We start from the raw sequence: 9,323 nt of genomic DNA on the forward strand, positions 1-9,323 counted from the left end.
GGGGAACAACTACCTCAAGGCCTCAGAGCGAGTGGCGTCACCGATTGAAACGCTATTAGCGCGCACCACCGCTAACTAGCTAGCCATTTCACATCGGTTACACTCACCCCCCTTTTGACCCCATCTTTTTCCGCAGCAACCAGTGATCCGGGTCAACAGCATCAATGTAACAGTATAGCTTCCGTCCCTCTCCTCACCCCTACCTGGGCTCGAACCAGGGACCCTCTACACACAAACAACAGTCACCCACGAAGCATTGTTACCCATCGCGCCACAAAAGCCACAGCCCTTGCAGAGCAAAGGGAACAACTACTTCAAGGCCTCAGAGTGAGTGACGTCACCGATTGAAACGCTATTAGCGCACACCACCGCTAACTAGCTAGCCATTTCACATTGGTTACAGCAGCAGTGTGGTTCCTAGGTGTGAGAATTGTGCAGAAGGGCACGAGACAAAGGAATGTGTAGAATTTTGGAAAGTAGTGGTATGTGTTAATTGTAGTGGTGCCCATGGGGTTGGGGATCAGAAATGTCCAGTGCGAGAGAGGCAGGTTGAGGTTTCCATGGTTAGAGTAGTGCAGAAGTTGTCAAATGCTGTGGCAGTGAAGAAAGTGGAGGAAGATGGGTCAAGGGATCCCAATGGGAGTGGTGTGAGTAATAGATCTGTACCAGTACAGCAGGATACCTAGTCAGTTGTACAACTGAATGGCTTCAACTGAAATGTGTCTTCAACATTTAACCCAACCCCTCTGAATCAGAGTGGTGCGGGGGGCTGCCTTAATCAACATCCACATCTTCAGCACCCAGGGAACAATGGGTTAACTGCCTTGCTCATGGCCAGAACAACATATGTTTTACCTTGTAGCTCAGGGATTCGATCCAGCAACATTTCAGTTACTAGGCCCTACGCTCTAACCACTACGCTATAGGCCAACAGGTGCTATATGCTTCACTAAGATTGTATTTTTTTGCATTTCATAGCAATGATGTAAGTCGCAGAACATTTTGGTTGTGGTGGCAGCTGCAGAGGTATTTGGGTGTAATAAACTTGACGTCATAAGAGGGTGTGTTGAGTGGTGGTGTCCCGTCCTTTCAGGCTGTTGGTCTGAAATATGACTAAATAGATATAAATAGTGGAGTAGGGTGGTGGGTTTTTAGTGAGTGAAGGGTTAGATGGTAGTGTATTTGTTGATTTATATATCTTTTTTATATTTTTATATTTTTAAAACAAAATATAAGGGAATTATATTCCAGTCTAGTAGGTGGCCGTAATGCAACATTTATTGAATGCCAACCACCGTTAAACCCAATAAAAGAAGAAGAAGCTCACATGGCAGAGGTGTGTTTGCCATGTTCACGAGAGCCTGCGAGCTGAGCGCTGCGCAGATTGCCAAGCGTGATCAAGAAAATCAAGACATTTGCAGAAACTAGCAAACAAACCACAGCATACAAATAGTGTGCTGTGGTTTGATCTGCAATATGTTTATTTATATATTTATATTCAAAAAGCCAATTTTACAAGGGATTGCAAATGTGTTTTACCCAGCTACATAAGTTAAGTGCCATTACGCAGCCTACCTGCGCAAAACTTTTGAATGACGCCCTAAAACAACGTCATAATACAAGATGGCAGCCACCGTTGGGAGACTACTAAAGACCTCTGTGAGTTCATTTAGGAATATATGTTTAAGTTACCAGTAGTAGTGTGCTGCATTGAAATGCAAACGGTATAATGGCAATTTATCATTTCGTTGTGGCTATATAAATTGGCAATGCCAATTGTAAGAGGAGTTGCAATGAGTCTCATCTTAGATATTGACGGCTACGTCACTGTAACTGCGTGACCGTCTTCAGAACAAATCCCTCTGCTCAAAGGCTTAGCAGCTAATGCCAAATTAAGTAAAAATCTAAATATACAATCATTTGTTATACTAAGTGTCTAATGCTCTTCAGCGCCAATAACAGTTGTCACGATGTGCAATGTGTCTCTCTTGCCCTCTTTAACGTCAGTGTTCATTTTGGCACTCTTTTAAAACAAATGTTATTTAGTCTAGTCTTAGTCGATTTGACCAATATATCATTAAGTCTTAGGGCCATTTTTGTCATTTGAATAATGATTTTAGTCTAGGTATTTTCAAAATCACAAACAGTGGGTCATTTTAGTCAACTGAATGCCCTTTTAATATTTGTCACATTTTCACATCACATTCGTATTGCCTCATTAACCTATAGTAAACATACAGTGCCTTCAGAAAGTATTCACACCCCTTCACTTTTTCCACATTTTGTTGTGTTACAGCCTGAATTTAAAATGGATTAAATTCAGATTTGTTTTGTCACTGGCCTTCACACAATACGCCATAATGTCAATGTGGAATTAGGTTTATTAAATTTGTACAAATGAATAAAGATGAATCTGAAATGTCTTAAGTCAATAAGTATTCAACCACTTTGTTATGGCAAGACTTAATAAGTTCAGGAGTAAACATTTGCTTAACAAGTCACATCATAATTTGCATGGACTCACTCTGAGTGCAATAATAGTGTTTAACATGATGTGTAAATGACTGCCTAATCTCTGTACCCCACACATACAATTATCTGTAAGGTCCCTCAGCCGAGTAGTGAATTTTAAACACATATTCAACCACAAAGACAAGGGAGGTTTTCCAATGCCTCTCAAGGAAGGGCACCTATTGGTAGATGGGTAAACATTTAAAAGCAGACATCCTATATCCCTTTGAGCATGGTGAAGTTATATTGAACAAAAAATGCGACAATTTCAAAGATTATACTGAGAAATCAGTCAATTGAAATAAATTCATTAGGCCCTAATCTATGTATTTCACATGACTGAGAATACAGATATGCATGCATCTATTGGTTGCATCTTAAAAAAAAAAAATATGGGTGTGGCTCAGAAAAGCAGTCCGTATCTGGTGTGTCCACCATTTGCCTCATGCATAGCGACTTATTCCTTGCATAGCGTTGATCAGGCAGTTGATTGTGGAATGTTATCCACTCGTCCACACGATGCCATACACGTGGTCTGCGTGTCCGAAAACAATGTTGAAGGCGGCTTATGTTAGAGAAATTAACATGCCATTTTCTGGCAACAGCTCTGGTGGACATTTCTACAGTCCGCATGCCATTACATGCTCCATCAACTTGAGACATCTGTGGCATTGTGTTGTGTGACAAAACGGCACATTTTAGAGTGGCCCTTTATTGTCCCCAGCACAAGGTGCACCTGTGTAATGACCATGCCGTTTAATCAGCTTCTTGATATGCCAAACCTGTCAGGTGGATGGATTATCTTGGCAAAGAAGAAATGCTCACTAACAGGGATGTAAATGAATTTGTTCCCAATTTGAGAGAAATAAGCTTTTTGTGTGTATGGAAAATTTATGGGATCTTTTATTTCAGCTCATGAAATATGGGACCAACACTTTACATGTTTTGTTAATATTTTAAGTGTAATTAAACTTTGGATGGTGTATCAATACACCCAGTCACTACAAAGATACAGACTTCTTTCCTAAATCAGTTGCCAGAGAGGAAGGAAACTACTCAGGGATTTCACCATGAGGCCAATGGTAACTTTAAAACAGTTAGAGTTTAATGGCTGTGATAAGAGAAAACTGAGTATTGATCAACAACATTTTAGTTACTCCACAATTACTAACCTAATTGACAGAATGAAAAGAAATAAGCTTGTACATAATAAAAATATTCCAAAACATGTGTCCTGCTTGCAACAAGGCACTAAAGCTATACTGCAAAAAAGAAATTGGCAAAGCAATTCACTTTTTGCCTTGTATAAAATGGTTATGTTTGGGGCAAATCCAATACAACACATTAACTGAGTACAACTCTCCATATTTTCTCCATACTTAAATCTACTTGAAAATCTATTGCAAGACCTGAAAATGGTTGTATAGCAAAGATCAACAACCAATTTGACCAAACTTGAAGAATTTTGAAATAAAAATAAGCAAATGTTGCACAATCCAGGTGTGGAAAGCTCTTAGAAATGTACCCAGTTTACAGCTGTATTCACTTCCAAAGGTGTTTGTAACATGTATCGACTCGGGGGTTGAATACTTATGTAATAAAGATATATTAGTGTTTTACTTTTCATTCATGTTTTACAAATGTTCACATTTTTCTGCCACTGACATTACAGTATTTTGTGTAAATCGTTAACAAAAAATAACAAATCCATTTTAATGCCACTTTGTAACACAACAAAAGGTGGGAAAAGGGGTGTGAACTTACTGAAGGCACTGTAATCACTGGCTTCCATGTGCACAAACATACATCGCCTTGTCCTACCAACATATTTTTCTGCATAACATCCAATTCTCTTCCCAACAGCAGACATATGAAAATCATAAACAGTATAGCAATTATCTGGCCGTGTAAATTCCTAATTCAGCCCACATAGATATTACATACAAAACAAACAGACGTGTAGCACAAAAAAAAAAACAGATCCGTCACGCGGTCGCTTTGCCATTGTTCTCAACGGTCGACAGACACAGCAGCCACATTGATGTCCAAAAGTAGAACGGGAGCTAATGACTGTTCGCTCAGTGATTCAGTCAATTCACTACATTTTGAGTCACGAGTACCAATGGCTGAAGTCCGAGTAACAGGGCTCGAGTCCTGGTCCAAGTGCTCAAGTCTGTGGACTGTATGTCACCGAGTCCACATTAACTCAAAATAAAGTTATTTACCCAGTCAGATGTAGCGTAGTGGCAATAATAATTTAGTCAAATTGTTTGCTATCCCTTTTCCTTTCTTTTCTTTATGTGCCACCAAGTATTTGCATATAGGCTACTGGTAATGTTACCAGGGCCGTGCTCAGTTGCAAAACGTTCTCGAACGTTGCAGATCGAAATTCCATGAATAGAGCAGACATTATTCATTTTTCAACACGTCAGAGAGGCATGTTTGTTCTACGTAGCATTTTTTTCCATCTGAACGTTCCAAAACGTTGCGTCCTTCTGAACGCGCCCCCAGGTTTTTTTCTGGGTTTATTTAGTCAGGCTCATCAATTGCCACATAAAAATACATGTTTGACAGATAAGTTAATCCATTTTTGTTGATGAAATGAACACTGCTCACATCAAGGTAATAGTTGCATCTGGAGGACTGAAAGCAGCTTTGCCACATGGAACTTCAGTGAGCAAGGCCTCAAGAATTCTCACCCATCCTGCACTGCAGAAAGCCTGTTTATCCACCAGTAGGTATTGACTGTAGACCTTCGGGACAGGGAATGAAGTTGATCAAAGTGAGAGATAGATGCACTTCTTGTCATTGTGATGTAAATATAGAATCAACGTTATTCATTTAATATCTTTCTCCCAATAGGTACTGCCAAGTGGGCTCCAGCTGTCACTCAACATGCACCACATTTTAAAGCTACAGCTGTCCACAATGGCGAGTTTAAGGAGATGGGCCTAGATGACTTTAAGGGCAAATACCTGGTTCTTTTCTTCTACCCACTCGATTTGTGAGTACCTCTATTCCTCTGGAAAGACACGAATGGATTGCTTTGATTAGCTGCATGTGGTGTACACAATCTGTGACTTTATTCATCTTCACAATTTAAGGAATGATTTAGCGGCCTTTTCCCTTTGCACTACAGATACCTAAGCAAGAGATTGTGGATGTGACATTCTATATATGTTTTTTAAACATTTCTTTGTCTCCTTACAGCACATTTGTTTGCCCGACAGAGATCATCTCGTTCAGTGACAAGGCCAGCGAGTTCCATGACATCAACTGTGAAGTGGTGGGCGTGTCAGTGGACTCTCACTTCGCCCACCTGGCATGGATAAACACCCCACGCAAGGTACAGTGGGTGTACATAGACTTACCATTATTCTATATACATTCAGCCACTAGTGAAAGTCAACACACCCCTTGCAGTCTTCACATTTTTGCTTTGCTGCCTTAAAATTCAATCTAAAAAGGAATACGTTTGCACAACACTTAGGGCAACATTTATCCATTGTTTTTGTCAAATTTGCACAAGTTCTGTAAATTTGATTGGGAATCATTAATGCACAGCAATATTCAAACCTTGTCTCTGATTTTCAAGCAAATTGAAGTCAAATCGGAGACTGGACAACTCAGGAACACTCGACACCTCTTGTAAAGCCATTCTGGTGTGTCTTTGAACTTAAAGGTCCAATGCAGCTATTTCAATCTCAATATCAAGTCATTTCTTGTTAACAATTAAATACTGTGATTGTTTTCAATTAAAATGATCAAAAATAAACCAAAAGAGCTTCTTAGCAAAGAGCAATTTCTCAAGGAAGAATTTCGCTAGGACTGAGTGGGTGGGGAGGGAAAAACTGAAAAATAGCTGTTGTTGGCAGAGAGGTTTGGAACTCTCTTGTCTATTAACAAATTTACTGCCGGAGGCAGGCCAGAACTCCATCCCACCAAAATAGGCTGAAATTGTACGATTAGACAGGCACTGTACCAATAGATCCTACTGCTCACCTACAAGGCCCTCCATAACTTTCTGACCTCCTCTACACGCACACTCCCTCCCACTGTCTCTGCTCCTCTGACTCTGGACTACATACCATCCCAAAGACAAGACCATGGGGGACTGGGCATTCAGCTCCACTGCCCTCAAACTCTGCAACTCTGACTCCTTCACCACTTTCAAAACCAGCTTCAGAACCCACCTGTTCCGTCTGACTTTCCCCTCAACTTAGCTTGCCCCCTTACTCAGCCCTAGCTTAAGCTAAGTAGCTTTTATTTCAATTTGAGTTGTTTTATCCCTGTTTTTAGTTTTTTTTTTTACACTCTTTGCTCTACAGTGTCCTTGTTGTTTTTTTAAAGGTGCTTTAAATCCCATATAGTATTATTATACAGACAGTGTTCCATAGACACAAACAGCAGTTGTGTGGCTACATGCTAATCATTTGTCATGGCGTCTTATTCTCAGGCTGGAGGTTTGGGTGAAATCCACATCCCCCTGCTGGCAGACCTCAACAAACAGGTGTCCAGAGACTATGGTGTACTTCTGGAGGGTCCTGGCATTGCACTGAGGTACAGTAACGGCACCCTGTTCCCAATATACAGTGCATTCGGAAAGTATTCTGACCCTGTCAATTTTTCCACATTTTGTTACGTTACACAGCCTTAATCTAAAATGGATTAAATTGCTTTTTTCCCCCTCATCGATCTACGACACACAATACCCGATAATGACAAAGCAAAGACAGTTTTTTTGAAATTTTAGCAACTTTATTACAGCAAAAGTGGTCAGACCCCTAAGTATTCAGACCTTTTACTCAGTACTTAGTTGAAGCACCTTTGGCAGCGATTACAGACTCGAGTCTTCTTGGGTATGACGCTACAAGCGTTGCACACGTGTATTTGGGGAGTTTCTCCCATTCTCTGCAGATCCTCTCAAGCTCTGTCAGGTTGGATGGGGAGCGTCGCTGCACAGCTATTTTCAGGTTTTCCAGAGATGTTCCATCGGGTTCAAGTCCGGGCTACTCAAGGACATTCAGAGACTTGTCCCGAAGCCACTCCTGCTTTGCCTTGGCTGTGTGCTTAGGGTCGTTGTCATGTTGGAAGGTGAACCTTCGCCCCAGTCTGATGTCCTGAGTGCTCTGGAGCTTGTTTAAATTAAGGATTTCTCTGTACTTTGCTCCATTCATCTTTCCCTCGATCCTGACTAGTCTTGCAGTCCCTGCCGCTGAAAAACATCCCCACAGCATAATGCACCACCACGCTTCACCGTAGGGATGGTGCCAGGTTTCCTCCAGACGTGACACTTGGCATTCAGGCCAAATAATTCAATTTTGGTTTCATCAGATCAGAGAATCTTGTTTCTCATGGTCTGAGTCCTTTTAGGTGCCTTTTTGTCAAACTCCAAATGGGTTGTAATGTGCCTTTTACTGAGGAGTGGTTTCCATCTGGCCAATCTACCATAAAGGCCTGATTGGTGGAGTGCTGCAGAGATGGTTGTCCTTCTGGAAGGTTCTCCCATCGTCAGAGTGACCATTGGGTTCTTGGTCACCTCCCTGACCAAGGCCCTTCTCCCCCGATTGCTCTAGGAAGAGTCTTGGTGGTTCTAAACTTATTCCATTTAAGAATGATGGAGGCCACTGTGTTCTTGGGGACCATATATAGACAGGTGTGCCTTTTCAAAATCATGTCCCATTTAATTGAATTTACAACAGGTGGACTCCAATCAAGTTGTAGAAATATCTCAAGGATGATCAATGGGGATGGGGATTTGGGGATGGGTTGCATCAACAGGATGCACCTGAGCTCAATTTTGAAGTCTCATAGCAAAGGGTCTGAATACTTCTGTAAATGAGGTATTTATGCTTTGTATAATTTTCTGAAATATTCCAAGCTGTTTAAAGGCAGTCAACTTAGTGTATGTAAACTTCTGGCCCACTGGAATTGTGATAGTGAAATAACCTGTCTGTAAACAATTGTTGGAAAAAATTACTTGTCATGCAAAGTAGATGTCCTAACCAACTTGCCAAAACTATAGTTTAACGAGAAATTTGTGGAGTGATTGAAAAACGAGTTTTAATAACTCCAACCTAAGTGTATGTAAATTTCCGACTTCAACTGTAAATACATATTCAGACAAACTGCCTCGGGTAAATAAACATTGAATTTTAGACACTGTATATCATGGATTTCTACCCTGACATTAAGTAGTTGTCCATTGTTCATTAGGGGACTGTTTATCATTGATCCAAATGGGGTGGTGAAGCACATGAGCGTCAACGACCTGCCAGTGGGCCGCTGTGTGGACGAGACCCTGCGTCTGGTGAGGGCCTTCCAGTTTGTGGAGACTCACGGTGAAGTGTGCCCTGCTAGCTGGACCCCTGACTCTCCTACGGTGAGGCCACTCCCCTTCACACCCCCTTTCACTACCCCACCAGGCCCTCAGACATCTGAAATAAATACAAGCACCAAAAAATGTGTAGCAAAGTCTTGGTCTCATCAGTTCTTCTTTTTCAGATCAAGCCAACTCCCGATGGTTCAAAGGAGTACTTTGAGAAGGTCAACGACTAGAGGACTTGCACTTCACAGCTTAATATTCAATAAATTATCCACAACTGAAAAGAAAACACTGAATAGATATACCAAATATTTTCCATTAGGTTTAGATTAAAAAAAGGTACATTTGTGTTCAAAGCAATCAGAAAGACTTGTCAGAGTTGAAATATTTCATCCTGTTAGCTAGCGTCATGAACTTAATGTAATAAAGTTTCCCTTTCAGCACATTGCTTGTATTGCATTATTTTAATGGTTCTAAAATTGAAAAG

The 9,323-nt window shown here is 40.9% G+C and overlaps 1 protein-coding gene across 1 annotated transcript; it reads left to right on the plus strand.

Moving 5' to 3' along the window:
* Positions 1–1,353: 1,353 nt before the first annotated feature.
* On the plus strand, positions 1,354–9,290 carry LOC109889787 (thioredoxin-dependent peroxide reductase, mitochondrial). The gene is made up of 7 exons (XM_020481503.2): positions 1,354–1,659; positions 5,134–5,245; positions 5,374–5,515; positions 5,722–5,857; positions 6,968–7,071; positions 8,728–8,893; positions 9,016–9,290. Exons 1-7 carry the CDS (start codon positions 1,624–1,626, stop codon positions 9,067–9,069), a joined length of 750 nt encoding a protein of 249 aa, XP_020337092.1. The 5' UTR covers positions 1,354–1,623; the 3' UTR covers positions 9,070–9,290.
* Positions 9,291–9,323: the final 33 nt, after the last annotated feature.

The sequence above is a fragment of the Oncorhynchus kisutch genome, linkage group LG4, assembly GCF_002021735.2.
Source record: "Oncorhynchus kisutch isolate 150728-3 linkage group LG4, Okis_V2, whole genome shotgun sequence".
Taxonomy (NCBI): Eukaryota; Metazoa; Chordata; class Actinopteri; order Salmoniformes; family Salmonidae; genus Oncorhynchus; species Oncorhynchus kisutch.

Excerpts from the sequence above, each read along its gene's own strand:
- LOC109889787 (XM_020481503.2), top strand. The coding sequence starts at position 1,624 with ATGGCAGCCACCGTTGGGAGACTACTAAAGACCTCT. Across the intron at positions 5,858-6,967 it reads GGATAAACACCCCACGCAAG|GCTGGAGGTTTGGGTGAAAT; the intron begins GTACAGTGGGTG and ends TCTTATTCTCAG. Across the intron at positions 7,072-8,727 it reads GGTCCTGGCATTGCACTGAG|GGGACTGTTTATCATTGATC; the intron begins GTACAGTAACGG and ends ATTGTTCATTAG.